Raw genomic sequence first — 24,746 nt, 5'->3', positions numbered from 1 at the left:
GGCACTCTCTGGAGCTGGGCTTGTAATAAACAGAAAGGCACCTGCTCCGTGGTTGGACAGTTTCCATTTCACATCCTCAAGTGTCAGATAGTGTTTTGTTATTTCAGTTTTATCTGCTGAACCCAAATCTGAAATATTAGCGTTTTCTCATCTGTATTTTTAAAATACAAATTGTGATTGTAGGCAGAGGATGGTTTTCCAAAGGTTAAAATAAAAGGCTACAGTGGAAAGCAGAGATACTTATGACAAAGTCTTCATTTACAGTTTCCTATGGAAATGATTTTTCATTTTGGTAGGACACCGAGTGTAGATATCCCTACACAAAACGGTAAGCTCGGTAGAACGCAGAAGTGATTGAAAACACTGTTGAAGTCTCTGTTGAGTATTTCTTTTGAGGGGTGAGGTAGGTAGGGACAGATACATGTATGATGATGTTGGCCTCGAAATTAAAAACACCATTTTTACTTTCTAGGATTTACTTTGTATTAGTTGGCATCTTTAATGCTCTTTGGTGTATTAGTGTTAGTATTTTTTTTTTTAAGAGATCTTCTAAGATACTCTGCAGATCCAGGTGATCATTTAAAAGCACAGATCAGATCATGTCACTTTCCTGCTTAAAATCCTCCATTGGCTTCTCATTACGATAAAACTGCATCTCCTTACTGTGACTTTACAGGGCCTCCCTGCCTGCCTACCTCACCTGTCTCTGCAGCCCTACCTACCCCTACAGCCTCCCCTGCCTCTCCAATCCCACCTGCCTCTCCCAGCCTCACCCCTGCACCCTCTCTTTTGCTCGCCCTCCTCCAGCCACATTGGCTTACTCTCCTTTTTCAATCAGACCAAGTTTATTTCCATCTCTACGCCATTGCATTCCATCTCCACGCCTCTTCCCGCTCCCTGGAGTGTTCTTTTGCATGGAGAGTTGCTTCTTTTCTCTTAATTTTTTTTAAGTTTTATTTTTAATTGATAAATAGTTATTTATATGTGTTTATGGGGTACAGTGTGATTTTTCCATACATGTATACATTATATAATGATTAAATTAGGGTAATAGCTTATTCATCACCTCAAATATTTATCACTTCTTTGTGGCAAGAACATTAGAAATCTCTTCTAGCTATTTTGAAATATACAATATATTATTGTTAACTATAGTCAGCCTACTGTGCAATAGAACTCTAGGGTTTATTCCTCCTTATCTCTTAATTCTTATCTCAAATGTCATTTCTTCAGAGAAGCCTTTGTTAACCACTGTCTCCATCTGTCCCTCTATCACACGGCCATGTTTTATTTCCATCATTCTACTTAGCAGTATTGAAAAAATATTTTACTTGTCCTTGTGTTTAGTTTCTGCTCTTCTCTTTTACCCCTCTTAGGCCTCATGTATGTTCCATGAGGGCAGAGACCCTATCTGTCCATTTACTAATGTTATCTCTAGCACCTAAAACAGTGCTGGGCATAGTGTGTTATCCATTAATGTCAGGGGAATAAAAAATAAATAGTAGCATCTATTGTTGGTGAAAGTGTAGTTTCCATCCTGTAGTTGAATGTCTTTTATGAAAAATCATTAAATCTCCTTAGTTTCACCTCTCTGACACTACTCTTGCTGAATTGTTCCTTGTCTTATGCATTAACTCAAAAACCCATGAGTAAGGCACAACTATGGAGACAGTAAAAAGATCAGTAGTTGCCAGGGACTTGGTGAGGAAGGATGGAGAGATGAATAGGTGGAGCTCAGAGGATTTCTAAGGCAGTGAAAGTATTCTGTATGATACTGTAATGGTGGAAACATGTCATTAGACACTTGTCAAAACCCATAGAATGTACCATATAAAGAGTGAATCCTAATGTAAACTATGAACTTTAGCTAATAATAATGTATCCGTATTGGCTTATCAATTGTAGTAGGTATACCACACTAACACAAAATGTAAACAGTGGTGGGAACTGAGGGTGGGGGTGAGATGAGGAGGATGTGGGAATTTCCACTCAATTTTTATGTAAGCTTAGAACTTCTCGTAAAAGTAAAGTCTAAATAACCCCCCCTACAGACTATTGATAAGAACTTATTTGGATGAATAAAGCAGAAAGACAAATCCAGGGTTTATTGCCTGGTTGGGGTGAGTATTCAAAAATGCACAGCTTGGGTTCAACTTAGACTCAAGTTGCTTAAATGTTTGGATTTTTCAAAAATAGTAATGAACTGTACAAATGCTGTCCAAGAGGAAAATTGTAACCACTAAAAAAATACAGAATAGGTTTAGAATAAAAAATAACCTGAAATTTTTCCTGAACAGATACAAATATTTGGCATATTACAATATCAAAAGAAACAAATCAGGCAACCTAGTAGACCTACATTTATTAAAAGCCAACTTGGGGGCATTAAATTATGCTATTTATCTAGGGGAAATAAAATGAAAATATTCTAGAAAACACTGACCCTGAGTTCATCTGCACAGATTTTTTTCTAAACTTAGCTTTTTCTAATGACCTGAGATGGCCACTATTCATTACCAACACTCACTCATTTAATATTCAGAACTATTTCCCCCTGAGGGTTTTAAAAATTCAGTCTTAAAAGTCATTTTAATATTAGTTTTGCAATTATAATTCTATTATGGCAACTGTGTTGATATCAAGAAATCAAAACCCCAATATATTTTTAGCAGAATGGGCCTGTTTATGTGGCATAATTTCAGAAGATCAGGGAGCACACACTCCCCCTGCATCTTAACACATCTTATTTAAAACATATGTTTTCTGTCAGCTTCCTGGTACTTGAAATTTCAAAATGACAACTAATTCCTTAGGGTTAAGACTTTTTATCTCTTAAAATGCAAAAACGTCTGTGTGAGCAATAACACATTGGGTTATCAGTAATTCATTCATGCCATTGAATGAATTTAACAGATCCTGTTCTCCGAGCCGGTTTTTACCTGAGAAAAGACAGAGATCATAGTCACAGAGGGTTCCCCAAGTCTGGGTCAGGTGAGGGTGTGGTTGCCCAAAGAAGAGCAGTTTTGCTTGTGAGCAGCCCCGTCTGCCGTCACCATCCCTATACTCTGAGTAGGGTTAGCTGTGTAAATGCCTATCCGATATTTTGGACAAATGAAGCAGAGATGACTTTCCTGATACGGAACACGTCACGGCTGGAGGTAGAAGGTGTACAGCTTCTATAAAAGCACTAGAGGGAACTGGGAACATTGTCAATCAATAACTCTGGCAAGTAGAAAAGGCCCTAAAAGTTGAAGGTGGAATTGATGCCTCCCTCCCAGGCTAAAGCCACAAAGAGAAGAGCTGTCGGCATTAGACTGCTCGCCAGGGTGCCATATCGGTGGCTCTGCCATCAAGACAGCTTTTCAGCTGTCTGGAACTTAATTTGAAATCAGAAGACAATTTCTAAGTGATTTGTCCCTTTTTTGTACTGTGAATTGGCTTTTTTTTTTTTTGGCTCAGGTCTCTGAAACAGCAAGCATCACTTCCCCACTCTGGACTTTCCCTCTCTCTAGGAAATGATCCCACTGAAGTAGGTAATATAGTGGTAGAATCACTGTCTAATTACATTTTGCAAATAAAAGCAATGTGATGTGTTTTTTTCCCCCCATTTCAGATTAATATTAATTTGGGGCTGTTAAAAATGCAAATTGGTTACTGAAAGAGCCTGGTGTTAGAGCCGGAAAATGGAAATGTTTAATTTGATAAACATCTACTGAGCTCCCTTTATGTGCAAGCCACTGTGTTAAATGCCGTAAAAGGTCTGGCAAAACCTGTGATCCGGCAGCTCCCTGGCAGGAGATATGACCTGGTAAGGTCCTGCTCAGCCCTAGGAGTCTAAGATCAGTGATGTGAATATGTTACTCACTATGTAACAGGGAGTCGTAGTAGTGGGTGATTACATTGGAAAACACTCTATCATTTCAGTAGGACACTATCAAAATTGGTTTGTTTGAATAGCTTTGACTTTTTTCATTCTACAATAGTGTTTTTATCCATGTAGAATTAGTATGGTTTTTGAAACTCATCTTTAGCCCCATCCCTTATTCTAAGAGACATTTCTATATTTGATTCTGTGTGATACAGAGATGAATAAACAGGGACAGGGTCAGCACAGACAGCCATGATGTGAAGCACCACAGCACTGTAACTCAATGGAAACTGGAAAATTCAGTGGGAGCACATTTATTTGCCATTTGGGAAATGGCAATCTGATTTACAAAAGTACCAGGTTTCATAAAATTCCTGTCTTATTTTAAACAATCTGAGAAGATGAGCCACTGCAGAACCAAACCTTGTGTTTTGATTATCAAGAAGGTAAGAGGTGGATGAATTATTGCAGTGTCCTTAAGGGGAGAGAACAAAAATAGGTCTAGAGTAGATAGGCTTTTTATTGACTCACATATTCTCAAGCAATAGCTTTATCCAAAATTCCTAACCCCTTCCTGAAAAAGCAGTGGACCCATGTAAGCACATTTCTTTTTAGGTTTCCTAGGAAGGATAGTTATAATAGTGGGTATGTGTTGCAAATTAAACTCGGAGGGAAAAACAGTCATGGCAAAAATTTATTTTCATGATGATTTACTTGATGAGTGCTACTTTATTAAATGTTTATCACCAACTTCCCCTTGCAACGGAAATTGTATACTTAAATATAATATCAGTGTCACAGAACAGCTTATAATCTTAGGTCTGCTCCTCAAGAATGCCTGTGTTCTAAATTATTAACTTTAGGCAAGTCAACTTTTGCTCAGTTTTCTTAATCTATAAAATGGGGTTGTCTGTGATAAACTGTGATTCTAAATAGGAAGTTCTGTGGTTCTGTGAATTTATATATAATTCAGGAGAAAATTGGAATCTATGGAAGGTTTTTGAGTCCTGATATGATGAAGTCTATCTTTTCAGTACTATTAAATAGTTACATTGACTCTGCAATGATTCTGCACAATTAGTTGAACTCCTTATTGGGAATAGCTGGAAGAACAGTTTTTGTTTCACACGGGTTAGACAATTTAATCCATCTCGGAGTAAAAGCATTACTGTCCCCTTCAATAAAGTTTTCTTTTTAAGTAAATAATTTGAATCTTAACTCACAACTTTACACATTCTTGCTTAGGACACATCTAATGCATAAAGTAATGCCAGCCTTTATCTGGGTAAGTCCTCTATTCTTTTAGATACAAAGCCCTGGCAAGGAAATGAGATCCATTAGGAGATATTCATGTGACAGAACCAAAGAAAAGCTCTTTGTGTTACTACAACAGGCAGAGGGAACTGGGCCGCTCAGGCGGAGACATCAGATATGTAAATGAGGCCACTGCCAGATTCTATCAATTGAGTCAACCCAGCCTGTGCTGGCTGAGTGTTCTGACAACCCAGCTGGGGATTATCGGAGGACATCTTTCACCTCCTCTCCATGGCTTTGCACTTCATATTTCATTTCCCTCAGTATCAGGAGAGACCTAGGAAGGAGATGAAACTCAGATCCACCATTTTTTTCTGCCTAGCAACTTAGATGAATTACTTAGTTGAGAGTTTGAAATTGTTGACTTTAATTGTGGTTTGGAATTATTTGTACATATTAGCCATCTATTTGTTTCTCTATAACTGCTACCAATTGAAAGTTGACTGCAGAAAATAGAATACAAGTATTCTTTTAAATACAATGGAAGCTGTTTTCATAGAAAGATCAAATGCTCTTCCGAGAAAATTTCATGTGAGCAATGATTTTAAGTTCTGAGAATGTTAATGATGAGATATTTTAGGATGTAATTTGGAACTTTTATTACTAAAGGATTTCAGGTTATCCATTGAGGAATCTCACAGAGAAGTTTCTTTGTTTTAAAGTTAAATCATACTAGATTATCTCTTTATGAAGTGATCTATTAGTAAATTGGGAAAATAGAAACTTCTTGTACTATGGGGTGAGCAAATATTTACTTGGGAGCTTTTGAAGAGAGCTTGAATTATAGGGTTTGTAGTATGTTTTGACCCTGAATTTATTTTGCCTCAAATAAATATGTAATAAAATGTTAATATTTATTTTATTTTATGATGTTTGAGTATTATATTTTTACAGGGGTAATCCTGTTAAAAGCTTTGTGCTTTATTTTTCAGTACTTAATTTAAAAGGGAATTAAGAGCATGTAAAATTGTAGAAAAATGGAGATGCATAGAAAAAAATAGAGTGGAAAAACTTAGAGACAAAAAGAGAGATTAGAATTCAAAGAGACAATTGCAAGTTTGAGAAGTGATCAGTAACAAACAAAATATTTTATTGTGCATACATATGTGGGAGAAGAAATAAGGCTCACAGAAGTAAAATAGGAAAAAGATGATTATATGTAAATGGATGGATGAATCTGTGGCACAAAGGTGAATGAGACTGAGTCCCTGCTCTACTGGAATTACAATTTACTGGGGAAGTGAGAAGGTGGAAGATAATATAGGTAAATAATAAACTATAATTTAAGATAGAAAGTAAGAAATGCAATGAACAGAATAAAAAGTTAGAATGCTCTGGAAATTTGGGAAGTGAGAGGAGAAAGAAGGGGAAATCAGGAAACCAATAGAGGAGAGGGCATTGAAGTGAGCTTCGAGGCCTGGCAGGATTTTGACTGGGGGAGATAGCTTAAGAAGGCTTCCCTAATGGAAGGAAATGTGTGGAAGGAGGAACATTTAGGGACATGTAATTCATCCAGGTCAATGGGGACCCAAGGGGACTGGAAACCATGGAAGCAGTGGGTGTTGAGGCAGATGGGCTGGCGCCTGGGGAGACGTGCCCTCTAGTTTAGAACAATAATCCCCTTCAGTAAGCAAGGGGGAAAATGGCAAAGGCGGGCATTAACTAGTGCCGTGGTTTTGGAAGATGATTCTGGAAGTAATATTTAGGAAGGAGTGAGATGGGAAGGACCAGAACCTGCCAGTGGCTGAGTGGAACTTCCAACCCTCCTCTGAGCGCTGCAGAGGGAGTTTTGCGAGAATTTGGAGAAGATAGAAGCTACTTCATTTTTTGGTGGGGGCAGGGTGAGAGACAGGCAAGGGGCATGAAATGGAACAGAAAACATTTTTAAAGGTGACATTTGGCAGCCCCTGGAGGCATAAATAACCTTCTTCTGGTTCCCATTGCTGCTGTATTGTGTTGCGATACCACTTACCTTCATGGTGCATTCATCTTTGGGGTAAGGGGGTAGAATCAGAGGTATTTATGAATATGACCTGAGACTTAAAGAATTGCAATTGCATTTATTCAACAGCTATTTATCTGGCACCCACTGTGTGCCAAGCATGTTATACAACCGGAGCAATCATGAAGAAGGTGACTCTGGCCTCAGTGCTGGAATGGAGGGGGGTTGGAACAGAGATTGTCTTTCCCTCTCCCATGTCTTGTGGTTGAGATCATGGCTCCCTGTTACTGAGCGTGTCGTGTGGGTCTGTCTGTATGTCATCTTCCCAATGAGCCAGTTTAAGGATTTCTCACAACCACCTTTTTTTGATGTTTATTTTGTGACAGATGATTCAAGAGAGCCGGTTTCTCATAGAAATGGCAGACACAGTCCAGGAAAAAATTGCACAGTGTCAGAAAGCAGGTAATTGTTTTCTGTTTTTTGGTGGGCTTTTTTTTTTTCTATTTTGTTTAGAAACCATGATCATTCTTGGCAGATTTTTTAAAAAGCTTTCTGTTCTTTCTCTTAAAATTAAAATACTTTATAGCATTGTTTAACTATACAGGAGAAATCTAAGTGATAATAGGTGGATTTTATGTGTGTCTATGGGGTTGGGAGTAGTGTCCGAAGATGTCTAGAGGGCTGAGGGTTTCTGAATCTACTTTTGTGGTTTGGGACACTATCAAAACCTTTTACTGCTAGTAGGGAAGCTATGGTTCCACATGGCCCCTTAAAACCCACTTCATTTTTACAACATGAACCATAATCCTACTAATCTTCTAGGCTTTTGTCTCATGTACTAGTCCTCATTTTAGGTTTTAGATATGTTCTTTCTTTAAGGGTGAGATGAGTCACGTATCTGTGAGTACACTTGTGTTTATGTATGTTCACCTTCATCCACTCCTGTACTTTTGTCTCTTGGATGCAGATGTTCCTCTATCCACACACACCATGATGGCAATGACGAGGGAGGTGACAACAATGACAATTCCTTGATCCATATGCATATGATATACCAAGCACATCCACTGTCCTACTTAGTCCCCATGACAACTCTGCAAAGTAATCATCATTATATCCCATTTTCGGATGAGGCACCTGAGATTCTGAGAGACTGAGTGAATTCCCTAAGGTCTCATATCAACCCATGGTAGAGCTGACCTTTGAACCCAGACCAGACTTTTAAGCTGATGCTCTTCACTGACTGACCGGCAGGCTTAGATGTTTCAGCCGACAGGAAGCACAGAAATAATAATACCTAGTACTTAATGATGCCAGGCACTGCTCTGAGAGCTTTATATGTATTGACTCATTTAATCTTCACTTAACTCCCACGAGGAAACCCTCCTGTTACCACCATTTAACCAGTGAGGAAACTGAAGCCTGGAGAGTTTCAGGGACTTGCTCAGGCCCACATGGCAGTGAGTGGTGGAGCCAGGATGCAAGCCTGGGCTCCCCAGTCGTGCTCGTTACCATGTGCTATGTCTGTGAAGTTAGCACCAGGAAAGTTAATGTGGTTTCAGGCTGCCTTAGTAACGGTCCAATAACCAGAACCAGGAGAAGGGTGGTAAATTACCACCTTGTGTGGGCTGCTTCAAGCCCACTTTGAGTACGGTGTTCACATCTGCATGTGGGTTCTCACACTGCTCAGCTCCAGGAAGCTGGGCAATGCAGTGGCCCTGCCTGGATGCTGTCCTTAAGGAAGGGTCATTAGTATGCTGAAACCCGTTAGAATGTTAAATCTGGAGAAGAGAAGACTCGAGGATGTTTTACCCAATATCTTTCTTTAAATATCTAAAAGCCCACCGTGTGGAAAAGAGATTAGACATTGTTGGTCTGTGTCCAGCTAGTACCAAGGGCCAAAAGTTCCAGGGAAGGAGATTTAGGCTCGATATCAGTCAGAGCTTTCCAAAGATGGAATGAGCTGTTCATAAGAGGACGTGATTTTCATCCCTGAGGTGCTAAGACAAAGGCTAAAGAAACATAATGGTGATGGTTTTTATAGTATTCAAGTTTGAGTGAATGGTTGGGCTTTAAGGACATTCCCAAATCTGAAGTACTTGGGTATTTCCAGGAATGCTATTTTTTAGAAAGCCTTTTTTTTCTTTTTAAGTCAACATGACTAATTACTGATTGTGACCTATGTGGGTCCCAGGGCCTACTGTTAAGCCACAGGGATGGTTCACAAAGAAGAGTGAACAAAGTGCACAAAGATATGTGCACCCCTTACAGGCGGTTGTCATTCACACATCACACCATTTCATGCACAAACCAGGAAAAGGACAAACAAATGGATATAACCTTTTGGAGGAATTTACTTCTTTAATTCTGATGTCTTTATCTAAAGCTCCTGGCTGTTCAAAATGTAATTTAGCCTAATGCATTGATTATTGTTAGTTTGCCCCTAAGGACAGCTGTTTGATGGGATGAGCAGAATGACAAGGAGAATTCAACTTAGGGATTTAGGAATTATGAGAGGACAGGAATGTGAAGTTATATTTCACTAATAATATTTTCATAATAAAACGTTTTTTTCTGAAATTTTTACTAAGATTTCTTATGCATTCTTTTTTCAAAGGGATGGAGTTCCACGAAGAACTTCATAATTTGGGGGCAAAAGAAGGCTTGAAAGGAAGAAAACTCAACAAGGCGACTGAGAGCTTTGCTTGGAACATTACAGTATTGAAGGTAGAAGAAACACCAGCTGCTCTTTGCCTGTATTCTTCTCTTCCTCTTCTCCCCAATGTGTAGACAAGCAATGCTGGTTAAAAATGGGGATTTGGATTTTTAAGTCACGTGTGGCTTGGTCACCAGGTTCCTGCTCTAAGTATCGGGGCAATGAATACTGGGATCGACACGCTTTTTCCCTTAATAGGGCAATGAAGTTTGTGGGGGAGGCAGGGGATGGCCCATGTATGAGACCTAATTCCATTGCCTGGTGTTTGTGCATGTGTGTTTTCACTCACACGAACACTTCTGCTCAAGTCAATATGGCTGTTCTTGTTTGTGGAGAGAATCATGCCAAATGTTGCTGGGGAAGGTTCCAACACAAGCGATCTGGAAGAGACTTGCACTACAGAATATCAAGGGCCATTTCGGATTTTTATTTTAAGAACAGTCCCTATAAATACATGTCTTTTTGCAAATAGCTTTGGAAGTCAGTTTCTTGAGATTACGATTTGGTCTCTGCTGCAAATTAATTTTAGGATTTTGAAGTAAAAATGCCACTTTTTATATTTTCTTACATGAAAGGAGAGAATGAATAATTTATTCTTGACAGTGTGTTAGAAGAAAAACAGCCACAAACAAGATTAATAATTGCTGGAATTTAAAGAACACTTATTATGTGCCAGGCGCTGTTTTACCAGGTTTACATGAATTAACAGTTGTGACAACCAGGTACTGTTATTTACAGGTGGGAGAACAGAGGCGTTGAAAGCTTACGTAGATTCCCCAGGGTCACTCAGCTAGTAAATAGTAGAGCTGGAGTTTTGAACACAGGCAGTGCTCTAGAGCCTGTGTTTTTAACATGCTCTGCAGAGATGTTGCATATGTTTATGTGAAAGTGCTAGGTAAACTTTAAGATGTTACAAATGTCTATTAAAAATTTAGTCCAGAGGTATTTGTTAAGCCTCTACTGTGTACTGGGCTCTGTAGTAGACATTGGGGATGCATGGAGAACAAAAGAGATACAGACCCTGACCTCACAAAGTTGATAGTCTAAAGGTGGGCGGGAGGGGGAGAGGGAGGAGTGGATGGAGGAAGATGAGGCATCATTTGCTTAAGGGTGGGGATGAGATTAGCACCTAGAGTATAACGTGGCAGTGTGAACCCTGATGCAAACACTTTCTGTTCAGCAGATATCTATGTGCCTTTGTCAGTGTGCCAATCACTGAGAAAGGTGCCAGGGGCAGATACCAAGAATGTTACCCAGGCTTCCAGAACAAGTCTATGAAGGGAGACAGACGTGTAACCAATAATGACCATTGATGATTTAGTACTTAATATGTGACCAGCACTCAAGGCTAGGTACTTTAGAAACCTTTGCCCTTTCTTCCTGCAACAACACATGCTCACCCTGATATGACTCTCTCAATATCACAGAGGAGGAAATTGAGGGAGGTTTCAATTCTTGCCAGGCATTACACAGCCAGTAAATAACAGAGCTGAGATTTTTAACTCATGCTGGTGGTTCTAACCACTACCCTGTCCTGTCTCCTGTAAACTTCAATCCATGTGGCTGAGTCCCACTGACTCCAGGCAGCCTAGTGCAAGTATACAGGCTCTGTGTGAAGATTGCCTGATAGTGGTGAGACGTTAGCCAAGTTATGTAATCTCCCTGAGGATGGTAATAATACCTACATCCTGGCTTTTGTGAGAATTAAATCAGATAATACATGCAAAAGATCTAAGTCACAGTGCATGAAACTAAACAGTATATATGTGAGCTATCACTTTTTGTTTGTTTGCCAGGTAAGGATGACCACTGGAGCAACAAGGTATTTGTTGTTATTTTTGTTTGTTTCTTTGTTAACCTCTGATTTAAGTCCACTTAGTGTTTTCTGAGGTAGGTTTGTATGTTTGTTCAGTTTAGTGACAGGAGCGGATTGTCAGATGTGGCTGAGCAAATGCTGTACAAATTATTCCAAGACAAAGCTTTTAGAACAGAATCGATCTTCTACTTTTACAGCTCACGTACTAGCTGCTGGTATTTCAGCTTGAGCACTAGGAACTTAAACGAGAGTAGTGGACTTTTCCAGACTTCCAGTAGCACCTTTCTCTCCCCCACTGAGTTTGGTGGGCCTATTAATCAGGTGTACTTTCCCCAAGAGCTGGACAGATGACCCCCTTGGCATTTGAATTATTAGTTGAGAGACAGAGACTGGGCTCTGTGGGAGACTTTATATTCCAATGGTGCTGCTCAGAGAAGATGTCTTCCTCTATAAGAATCTTCCTTTAGTTCTTGTATCTTAGATCTGGAGCACTGAGCTCCTACTTGGTTCTCCAGTCTTGCTGCTGATTTTCAGAGCTCCTCAAAGTCTTTCAATAAATGCCTCCCCCCCAATAAATTCACTATAGCCAATTTACCTTGGGTACAAGTGATCGAATTAGTAATAACCACCCTGGTAAGACATAATCACTGAATTAGTAGGATATGGAAAGGTTCACCTATTAAATTATGCATGCCTACTGAAAAAAATTTCTTTATACATGATTTAGACAAGTATCCCCCACTATCTGAGAGAGGGAGTGAGAATCAAACAATACTGGTTAAATATGTGGGTTCACATTTATAAAAATATTAATTCCAGTATAATTTCCAACAAGTAAGGGAGGAGCTGGAAAAAATGAGAAATGTGGCCTCAGCAAAATGGTGGCTTGGCAGCAGGGAGTGGTAGAAAGGGGCATTGGCTTTAGAGAAAATTGAGCTGAGACTGTAAAATAAATCCTTTAGTTTGTGTTTTCTGCAGTTCAGTATTACATTGATCTGATATTAAAAATGACAGAGAAGAGGGAGAAAAATGTTCAGAGAGAAAGATGAATAACTCTACAATATAATGAATATGAATTATAAATACAGTGCCCACATTTTTCCAGAGGTCTTAGATCTTTTTCCTTAGAATCTAGCAAGGAGAAATTAAGATGGTCCTGGAAGCTCCTATACATGCGTTTTTCTTTAATTCATATTCTAGCATCATACATGTGTCCACAGTAGGGAGTTGCTGAGCATATCTTTTACATTTCCTCACACTTTTGCTGTATGTCTGCATACAACCCTAACAGTCATTTTCCTCTCTATTTCATCCTTTTTCACTATTTTACATAAAATTGATCTCTTTCAATAGCCACCATGTTTTTGGGGATGATATGATGATAAATGTCTCCGTGACTCAATCCTCAGTATCTTTTCAAGACCAACATTGGACTAAGATAACTCTCACACATTAATAAACCTTTCCCTCTGTCTTTTCTCCTAGACGTCCTTTGAATATGAGTTTTGTGTTTTAGTACATTTTGCTGCCACAACAAAATACTTGGTAATTTATAAACAACAGAAATTTATTTCTCACAGAAATTTCTTTCTGGAGGCTGGGAAGTTCACTATCAAGGTGAGGGGAGGTTTGGTGTCTGGTGAGGGCCTAGTCCCTGCTTCCAAAATGACACCTCGTTGCTGTGAGGGGAGGAACGCAGTGTCCTCACATGGTGGAAGGGATGGAAGGGCAAAAGAGAGCACAAGGACCTAGATAGCTCCTTCCACCTCTTTAATAAGGCACTAATCCCATCCATGAGACAGCCCACGTGGCCTAATCACCTGTAAAGGCCCCACCTCTTGATACTGTTGCATTGGGGATTAAGTTCGAATATGAATTTTGAATAACCACACCAGGCTCTGCTAGAAGTCCAGTGTGCTATCCACTGTACCACAGAGCCGGCTCCAACATGAATTTTGGAGGGGCCACAAACATTCAAACCACAGCAGTTTGGTTGTTAACATAACATTAACATCACTTGATGGGAATTTTTCTGGTTCTTTAAGCATTCTGGAAAGAGATACTACAACTTCACGTACATAGCCAACATATTATAGTAAATTGTTATTAATTTGGAGGAGTGTTTCACTCATGAGAGTTTTGAAGATTTCTTGGGAGTAAGCTATGAACTTATGCTATATTACTGATAAAAATACTGTTTACTTTGAAATGGAATTCCTTTGAAATCTTGGACTCCATCCAGAGTGATTTGACTTTTTAAGTAGAAAAAGAACTTCATTGTAAGGTTGTCACATCTATAAAACTGAAATTAGAAAGAACCCAAGAGTAGCATTTTAGTGAGTCTTCCCAACATATATATTTCTAACTTGGCCCGTTGGCTATTTTAAGGAACTAAATTTCATTATTGTTACACTTTTAAAAGTTTTATAAAAAAAATGAATTTTAGCAGGCTGGAGAAGTATCTAGTAGAGATATATAAAAATAATATTGAAGGAATACAATTAGTAAACATTTTATTACAAAGGAAAAGCCATGAAGTAGATGATCACTAGAGCTAAAAGAAGAAATGAAAGGGTTAAGAAGTGGTGTCTTCTTGTTCATGAATTTCATTGATTTCTAGTTGAATGACATGCAGTAAATGAAAGATGAATGAATAAAACTATTACTTCTTCAATGGTCACTCCTGTTACATATGTATTTATGCTTCCCCTGGATAGATTTCCAGCTTATAACTTAATGTATTCCAGTGTGTGCCATAAAACTGGGCTGCTTTTATAGATTTATGTTTAGTAGATGTGACTATTCTTTTTTCACCTAACTTTTTTGCTTTTTGTCACTGCTTAAGCCGTTGTTCCTTCTGCTTTTATACTAACCACGTTTTCATTTTCCTTGTGAAGAGCAGAGGCTAAAGCATCTCACTTCACCTTCATGGGTTCTTGTGTTTCTAACCCAGGCAGATTACCTCATTGAATCCCCAAATTTCAGGTCCTCACAGCTCTGAGGAATCTTGCCATGTAAGGGAAGTTACAAGGATGTCAGTGTAGTAATATGCTTCCTAATAGAGCCTGAAAACACGTTTGAAGTCCCTGTTCATTGTTGAGAGACAAGAGAAGAAGGGAGACAAGATGAAGAGCTAATGGGAAAAGAGGTAGGAGGTGAGGCATCCATCTCTGAAAGACTAAACGAGAGTGAGAATGGGGTACCCTCGACTGGCCATAGATATTTTAAATCATTCTGAGATACTGTGTGTGTGTAGGGGGGGTAGTTGGTGGAGAGGATCAAACCAGGCTCTTCTGGCAGCCATGGTGACTATGCCCTGGGGGCTGCCATGAGGGTATGGGACCATCCACGCTATCCACTGAGAACTTTTCTATGGTGTCTCTGGCAGCTGCTGGCCTTTGATGCAGTAGAAGCTGGAGAAAGGCTAGGTTTCCTCTTCAGTCAACTTATTTAGAAAAAACAGATATTTATGAAGTCTAGAACCAGACCCCCAAACAGTGACGACAATTCACTAATGATAAATTCTTCTTCTTCTTCTTCTTCTTCTTTTTTTTTTTTTTTGTTACCCAGGCTGGAATTCAGTGGTGTGATCAGAGTTCACTGTAGCCTTGAATTCCTGGGCTCAAGCAATCTTCCTGCCTCAGCCTCCCAAGTAGCTGGGACTATAGCTGTGTGCCACCACACCTAGCTAATTGTTAAAATTTTTTGTAGAGATGAGGTTTCTCAGTGGTTGCTCAGGCTGGTCTTGAACTCCTGGCCTCAAGCAATCTTCCCACCTTGGCCTCCCAAAATGCTGGGACTATGGGTGTGAGCCACCACACCTGACTGATTCTTAACAGTGATACTACTATCCGTTATTGAGAAACAGAAAACAATGTGACTAAGAGTATAGACTATGCAGCCAGATACTTCCTAACTGAGTGGCCCTGGAAAATTTCCTTTTATCTCTATACTTCTGAACCAATTGGGGTATGCTAGTTTGTGCTCTGGTAACAAAAGTCTGAAAATTTCAGTGGTTTAAAACAATGGCTTATTTCTTGCTACTACTGCATGTCCATCACAAGTCAGTCAGGGTCTCTCAGGAACTCAGGCTAATGGGAACTCCATCTTAATGAATATTTCTACAATCCTAGCGGTAGGAAAGCACAAATTGGCTTTCAAATTGGCCCAGTAGTGTCACATGTCCCTTCCACTCACATGTGACTGGCCAAAGCAAGTCCAATGGTCAAGTCTGATTTCAATGGAGTAGGGCAAATGGAAACCTTCTTAAGGAAGGGGAGCAGACATTGGTGAATGTAATCTAACAGTGACAGGTTCTTCAAGTATCCTCACCTCATAGGGTTATAGTGAGGACTAAATGAGTTCATATATATAAAGTGGCATCTGACATATATTACATAAAGTTCTACATTGTCAGAATATTTATTGACCATAATCATAATATCTTGTATTAACTGAGTGCTTTCTATGTGTAAAGCATTATACCAAGTGCTTTATATTTATTATCTTACTTAATCCAAGGGAGTGAATGTCCTGCCCAGCTAGCATGAGTATTCCAATCACCTTAAAAGTATATTCCTAGAGTACCGAAAAGTATAATAAGAGAGTATAGCTTGAGAGCACCAATTGCTTGACACTATATTTACCAAGCAACTCTCTGTTCTCAACCTGGTTTCCCAAGTATTCTTTTCTAGTGAAAATAGAAAGAGTTGACCAAGTGACATAACTAGTCCCCTCTGCCTGGTAGTCACATTTCTCTTTGTATGTGAATCAGTTAACTTTCTTTTTTATTGGTCCATCTCCTAGGAGCTTGGTTAGCATTAGTCAGCTCTCCAGGGCCTGATCACCCCTGAGTGAATGGATATACATTTGAGCTATTGGACAGATACCACTGAGATCATGAAAGTAAAATAAAACAGCAACAAAAATACCAAAGCAGAGAGCCAGAGCCTGGACCCCTGAGAACTCAGCCAGCCTCCTCTTGTTTCTCTCAGACAGCTTTGAAGTTCTCTGGCTTTTAGTCCAGATGTTGCCAGCCACCGCTTCTTGATGAGACAGAGGAAGTTTAAGAGCTGTTCCTCTAGCAAAAACTTTTCAAAGGCCGTACTCCTTTTCATATTGCTTCCTCATGCCCACTTCTCCACAGCCACAGTTCTGCTGCTCAGCACCCCCAATCTGTCCTTTATCGACTGAGGTCTTAGACCACAATCTAGTCTATGTCTTCTCTAGGAAACATTTTTTAAAAATTTATTTTATTCTGAAATTTATTCAATTTTTCTTGTCTGTTAAATGTCTAAAAAATAATGTTGGAATTTTGGCAAACATTTATGGTATCAGTCATGCCAGAAATGTTTGGTGAATGCAACTGGGAGAGGCAAAATAGGAATGAAACTAAAACTGAGGGTCTGAGTCTAGTTGCAGCAGGTTTAGTCTCACTCAGACTTGCCCTAGACTCACCTCTGATCTTAGCCAGGTGCCTTACAATGCATGTCATTGATCACCAGGAAGAAGGTGGGTGGCAGGAAAGAGAGGATGGATGGATCACTTCTAGAAAAACAGCTTGAATTTCATGTGTTAGTATCATTATCTTTATATCTTTAGGCCTTATGAAATAAAAAGTGTACATTTAGAAGGCATAACATTTATTCTTGGGGCTTTCTAAATTAAGTTTGACATAGTCATCCCTGGACTTGGTGTTTGAAAGGTACTCCTAGACACATTTTTAGAACCTTGTTACTGTTTGGCTTATTGGTGGAGGAGGACCCTTCTTTCCTCCCTCAAGAAGTTGATTTAATTTAGTTCCACCTCAACATTGATAAATAAGGAGGTGCAAAGCATAAATGAGGCTTTTAATTCATAAATTAGCAAACAATAATATTAAAACATTAAAACCAAATTCGTCTATTCAACAAATACATCTATTAAGTCCTTACTAGGTGCTAGGCATCATGCTTGGGAGTGTATTGGTGAATAAAACATGACCCCTCTGGTCTTGTGGAGGCATCAGTCTAGTGGGGGAGGCAGTCATTTAACAATCACATAATGAGTATAAAATTTGTCATTGTGATGAGTGTCCTAAAGGAGAAGTTGCATGGCACTATGAGAATGTGCAACAGGATTTGACCTAATGGAGAGGTCAGGGAAGTCTTCCAGGAGGAAGTACCAGTTCAGCAGAGAGTAAATATTTTAGCCTTTCATGGATTCCAAAACCCTGCCTTGTATCTTGATACTTGAGTGTGGTTGCCAAAACAATCTGAAAATAATGGTGAAAAGAAAACATATCAAAATGCAGATGTTCTGAACCTCCTATGCATGGTCTAGGGAGTTCTAAAATTTCTGCCTTGTTCATTTAATTACCACTCATTAACATCATAGCTAATTTGTTATTATATCGAATTTGACCATGAGTCATATTGTTAATTACAAGTGAATTTAATCACCCACCTTCTAAAAAAATAATCCACGGCAACGTTTTACGTCCACATGTATCCATAAAATTCATTTGACAGCTTATAGTTGCAGAGGAGCACGTTATAAGATTGGTTTGTCAGAGATTTTTACAATTTAAAGCTGAAAAGATGCAGAGAGAGAAAGAGATATAATATAGAATATTAGCATTAGGGTTAGAAAAAATGGTAAATTTGTTTTAAAAGTATACTTAATGCATCTATAATAATAAAGCCACAAGTTTAAAACTTTATTTCAAACAACTTTTATCCAGCAATATAGGACAGTTCAAATAGAATGTTAATACTTCTTAGCAATAAGCAAGCTGGTGACGTGGTGTCCAGATTTCTGCCTTGGGTGGCAACATCCCAGCTGTGCTACCCAGGAGTTTAGTGGAGATAAAAGCCAGGATGTTGACATGATTATGGAAGCACCCACCACTTTATCTCCAGTAGAACTAAATTTCGTGTCTCTTGGAGGTACATTTTTTTTTTTCAGATGAAAGCTGCATTTTATAATGATTCTGAATAATTCAAAAGTGTCAGGATTCTAATGAATAGATGCATCATAGACCAGAGAGGACTTGGCTCCAATATGTGAAGTTATTAAAGGTCTTATTTTTCTTGAAGGAAAATTTTCTTTAGAGAAAATTTGTTTTTTTACACACAGACTCTTAGTCTAAGGTGAGTTTTAGCTAAGGTGAGTTTAACGTCTTAACTCTGTGTTAACTGTTTTCTAAAATGATATAAGAGGAAAGAAAACACTCATAAAATTGTTTCATTCTAGTTTCTTATAACCCTTTTAGGTTTTACAGACACAAGCTCCTCTTCTACTCAATGAAAAAAAAATGGGATACATCTATCTAATTTCCTTATTATTAACCCAAATCAGAGCAAAGTGAGCTTACTTCTCTGAATGTGCATGTACGTACACACACACACACACACACACAGTCAAATAAAACCAAATCTGGATTTAGATAAAGAGGGAATCTATTTGAAAGAATTATTGCAATAAGGGGTCTATTATAACAGGGAGAATGGTCCTACCATAAGTTTTGTAAACACATGAAAGATCAGGCAGAAAGGATTTTTCTTGTGTAGTGAGGGGCAAAAAAGGTTAGGAAGAACCACTTGTGGGGCAGTGATTCCACATTTGATCCTGCAGGTAGGGAAGGTCTTCCTTTGGGGTCAGCCTTTTCTTGGTAAAGGCCATTAAGGAAGGTGGGTGAATGTTCAAGGACCTAAGGGGAAGAGAGAAGCTTAATTAAAGTTTGGCCAAGTCAAGGCAGCAGGTACTTTGTCCAGATTGGTTAGTGGATACAAACAGTCCAGTGAATCACTTATGAGGAAAAAAAGGGAATTTGGAGGGTTCGTGTCTGGCCTTGTCATAGGTAAACAAGGAGGTCATCCAAGAATCTTAGCTAAGTCCTCTGGGGAAGGGGGATTCTTTGCAGTAAGGTGTCTCCCACAACACAAAAGGATGGGGAGGATTTCTTAACTGTCTCTGTTTTCCAGGAACACAGGGCTCAGGTAAAGTTTAACATTGTCAACATATGCACATATATAAATTATGTATATATAAGATGTTATATGTGTATATATGTACATGAATATATATACATGTAAATGTCAATATCTGAAGGATAATTTAGGTTAAGAATAATGAAATTAGATGTTACTCTTTTAAAGTCATATTGAAAAGATCAATTGCTGCCTATTATGGCAGCAAGAAAATTCCCCTCAATTCAGAAATGATTATTTTCCAATTTAATTGGACTTTTCTTATTTCAAGTAGACCCAGTGTGCTCAAATATACATCTTATATGAGATTACATAATCACAGTAACAGGTCAGGTGGATAAATGTTTTCTTCCACTTATTTCTCACTTGTTATAAGATAATTTTGTATTATTAATCACTCTCCATTTATTATTGATACTTTAAGCATTTGTGGTAAGTGAAGATACCTATCTACCAAAGCAGAATAATGAGGAACTGAATTTTCCCTTTAAGGAAAAATTTATGGCTTTATGAGAAGATTAATTATAGATCCTTTGAAAAAGAAATCCCTTTGGAGTTTTAAAAATAAGTTCAGAGTCATAAAAAATTAACATACAACTATTCAGAAAGCTATTTGAGTAAGGCAAGAAACATGGATCATTATCATCATTGTCATTATAATAATCATATTAATGCTTTGAAAGAAGGTAAGTTCTGTAAGGAAACGACTCCCTATCACAGAACCATGACTTAAAATTGAGTCTTAGACTTTTTCATAATCACATGATTTTATTGAAAGTTTATCAAGTCATTAGGTAGAAGCTTCAGGCTTTCAGAGACAAAGAAGAGTATAGAGGTTTTTTTCTAACTGAGGAAAATCCTTCAGGATGCAATGAAATACACTAAGCCCTCATGATTGGGTTCCTGAATCTTCCAGGACAAAGCTATGTGTTCTAAAAATAGCTAAAGTCTTTGAGCATTTATTTAAAAGATACTATTCTCAATGGACTTTTGAGTCAATTGTATTCAGGAATGGAAAGTTCTTAAATTGCTTTACAATGTATTCCAGGAAAAAAAGATTGCAACCCAAATCTCTCAGAGGTATTCCTTAATCAACTGGAATATTCTGGATCTCCCAGTTGTCTGCTACTCAGCAGCTGACATCATGAAACAACTAGCATAAAATTGGTTCATGGATACTGTTGCCTGGGAATTATCAATTTCTTGGGCCAAAAAACAAACAAAATTTCTTAATCAATTATGAACAAATCTAATCCCTTGAGCATTCCTTAAGAGATATATTTCTTAGATACATTTAAAATATACTGGATGCCCCAAAAATATAACCTGGGCTTCAGCAACAAATTCTAATTGCCTAGGTCAGAAATATGGGTCTATCTCACTGTAATTTTCTGTTTTTCCAGGTTTAATTGGGCTTCACTTTTTTTTTTAAAGCAAAAATATATAACAAGGGAAGGTTAAATGTTTTGGAATTATTCATGTTCTCTGGTGGTACATTATTGAATCAGTTTATTCCTCCAACTGCTTAGATGGGCACAATTTGAACATACGCTGGAACAGTGCTAAAGACACTTGAGAGCTACATACAGTTTATTTGCTGGTGAAATCATGGCTGGTCGCACACCAGTTCCTCATTGCCTTACCTTCCAGATGGTTCTCCACACTCACTACACATGTTGCAGGAAACAGGCTCTTATGTATTGTGGGTTTGATATCACCTAAGAAACTGATATCTAAGACTGTTAAAAATGAAACTTGCATGTAAATTCTTGTGTATGAAAAAATATGTTTTAGTAGTAACTATATCCTTGTATTAGATCTGAATAAGTGGGACTGAAGATCCTTAACAATGCATATTGTGTATCCTCTGAGTCAGCCCACAGAGACTTCATATGTACCCTGAAACCAGAGGGGGAAAAAGCCAGCAACTTCCTTCCTGCTCTCCTTAATCTATAGTGCATTTTAGCCTGAGAGAGGAAGAATGCCATTGAAAGGAACAATTGTATGTGTATATAGTATGTGTGTTCGAGTGTCTGTGTGTGTGTGTGTGTGTGTGTGTGTGTGTGTTATAACACAGGCTCCTGTTTCTTATATTAAAAACCCATTTATTGACCCTACTCATTGTAATCTCTGTAATAATACATGTAGATATGATAATAATAATAGAGGAATGAAATTTTCCTTTGAGTTTTTGGTTATCTAAATCTATTCGCAGTTGTTTTCATGAAAAACATAAAAATATATAAGCAATATAATAATTACAAACACCATTAGGGTGGAAATTACAATTTTAAATTCTGGAAAATACATTTTGGCTACTAAATCACAGTTATATCAACCAGACTGAATCATTTCTGTCTCCTCTACTCAATAACTGCCCCTTTAAAAATTATTGGGTTAATCTCAGGACGTATAGTTTTGTTCTAGAGATTCTTCTTTGGTTAGAGAGGAAGGTGGAGTGAAGCAAATAGTAAAGGTATTACCATTGTCCTTACTCTTGAAATAATGGCTCCTGGGAAGGGCAGATCGTTTGTAAAGGATACTCAGGAAGAGTTTTCATAGGGATCTCTGAACTTCAGCTTACTTTGATAATTACCTGAGACTTGAGGAATTTTACTGAAATTAAACATCAGTACAACCAAAATTATCTTCTTGGAGCTTTTGATTAGACATTTCTACACCAGTGCCATTTCTTTTTTGCAGCACAAGTTTTAACAATCTAATAATCCCTGAATTGGCCAGAGCTGTTGCACACTACTGTGTAAGTTGAGCACCGTACAACTGTAGGGGGTGCCATTCCCATTGACTCTGTGTGAATGGTGCCTTCTGGATCTGTCACTTAGCTGCCATGAAGTTGTCATAAGCATTTTTCTATCTCTAGCCTTCTGTTTTCCATGAAGTTTTGAGTGCCTTTAAATATTATTAATACTTAAGGTTAATTATTAGCTAATATAGTGAGTTTCCATATCAAAGTTTACATTTAGAAGAAATCTTCAGTAATTTCAAATGGATTCACAGGCAGTGATGTGTCTTCTTGTGATGCCGTCATTTATTTGTATATGGAAGCACAGTAGAGAAGCCCAATAATCCAGAATATTATACACATCAGATTAGGAAAATTTCAATTGTAACTCTGCCAAATCTTAACTTTGATGGGTTGTGACAACAAACCATAGTTGATTCAGTTTGTAACTTGACAGCAGAAACTATAGACATTGAGAAAACAATATCCAATCTTCTTTTCAATTTAATATGACCTTCTTGTGAGAGAAAATGTAATTACAGTTTTTTAATCTTCTGAAAAAATGCTCTAAATTCATTTAGGAGAATTAAAAATGAGCAAACCTTTTTAATAGCCCAAGTAGACTTGGGTGAGAGAAATACCTTGATGTTTATCTGTCAGCTGTAAGAAAAAATTCCAAGCTCTTGGCCTGGATAGAAGGTCCTTTGTGATGGGGCCTTTGTTAGCTCTGTGCCTTCCTATCTCATATTCTCACATTCCCACAGTTCTGTTTCGTGGAAACATCAGGCAGTTTCAGGATGCCATGTGCTGATCCTGCCTTAGTCACCTACCAGTTCTTCCTCATTGGATCCTTGGTGTGGTCTGTGGCCTTTCCAGGGAAGCCTCCCCACTCTTTTCTCTCCGTGCCTTCACCCCAATTCTCATCACATCCAAATAATCTCCTTTTTAGTGCCAGATCTGTAGCTTGTAAGCAATTTTATTCTAGTGCTCACCACCTTGACTCACTATATTGCGATCATTTGTCCCCATGTCTTTTTTTTTTTAATGCTAAATCCAGCTCCTCTGGGTAAAGACTGTGCCTTAGCACGGTGCTGAGTTTAGATGAGAAAACAGAGGATCACGGAAGCTATGCAATTTGTTCAAGACGAAGTAACTAACTAGGAAGCAGGAGAGGTGGGTGCAAACCTTGATCTGTGTGACCCCAAAGCCTGTCCCTCACATCCTTAGTCCTGGTGTCCAGTGGCACCATTCGATGTCTGTGTGCCACTTGGGAAGGTGGGCGCTTCTGCAGTTCTTGGTGGCTCTGTTTTCTCATGAGGTTGATATTTTCTCCTCGTCTTCCTCCTTCAGCCTCCCCAGAGTTTCATTTTCCCTGGCCTACTCTTTTTCTCAGTTTTGACTTTTCCCACCAGCGTCTTCTGTCTTTGCAGAATACAGGGAGGCTCCCATATGCACTGGACTGGTAATTTGATTTCACCTTTTTTTCCAGTAGGCCCAATGCCCACCTTCATTTTTTCTTCTTTCTGGTGGCCATCTTTTGACTGTCAGGCAACTGGTGACTGTTCTTGGGGTTATTTTGTGGAGTTGCACAGGTTTCTAGATCAGTGCTTCAGCCCCTTCCGGCCCTTTCCCTCAATTCAGGCTGTGTACAGCACATATGCACACACATACATAGATATTCTGAGTATTCAGTACATATAATTTTTAGTGACCCTATTCTACATTTTACAATTCTAGTGCCCACATTTAATTTTTTATTAGTGTGATAGGAGTACACAATATATACTCAAGATGTGCTGGTTCAATTGTATTATATGAATTTAAAGCTATAAAAGAATATTAAAAATTGTCCCAGTGCAAGAAGACTTTAGTCATTATTGCCTTTTTAGTTGATCATAAGAGGATTGAAAAAAGATATTTTAATTCTCTTTAGGTTTATTGTCTTTTTCCAGCATGGTTCAGATATCATTAACAATCCAAGTGGCTGAACTTTAGAACTTTTTATATGATCCTTTTAAAAAATCTGAGTACCTTTTATCTTTGAGTTCCTTCCTCTCTTTGTGAATCATCACCATCTTCATCACTGTCACTCTTCAAATATTTATTAAGAGCTCATCATATACCTAGTGCTATAAATATATGAAAATACCTTGAGAAAAGACTCTCCTTCCTAGAATTCACTTATGCCCCAAACTGGCAAACTTTCTCATTTTGGTCTCAGTTACACTTTTACAGTAATCCTCTCATCTTGAGATCATTGTTATTTTTATCTAATAACTTATTGAAAAACAACTTGGATACACCAGCAAGAAGCAGGACATTTTAGGACATTTCAGAATATTCACCAAAAAACTGGAATCAAGCATATGACTGATTG

General features: G+C 38.3%; 1 protein-coding gene across 1 annotated transcript in view; it reads left to right on the top strand.

Moving 5' to 3' along the window:
- PLCL1 (phospholipase C like 1 (inactive)) overlaps positions 1-24,746 on the top strand; it is a 300,618-nt gene that overhangs the window by 254,195 nt on the left and 21,677 nt on the right. Inside the window, exons 4-5 of the mRNA XM_069468909.1 lie at positions 7,511-7,586; positions 9,742-9,851. Of these exons, the coding sequence (XP_069325010.1) occupies positions 7,511-7,586; positions 9,742-9,851 (186 nt within the window). The remainder of the gene's footprint in view (positions 1-7,510; positions 7,587-9,741; positions 9,852-24,746) is intronic.

This window comes from Eulemur rufifrons, chromosome 1 (genome assembly GCF_041146395.1).
Source record: "Eulemur rufifrons isolate Redbay chromosome 1, OSU_ERuf_1, whole genome shotgun sequence".
Classification (NCBI taxonomy): domain Eukaryota; kingdom Metazoa; phylum Chordata; class Mammalia; order Primates; family Lemuridae; genus Eulemur; species Eulemur rufifrons.
The sequence above is the reverse complement of the archived record's forward strand: the minus strand, read 5'-3'. Positions and strand labels throughout refer to the sequence as shown.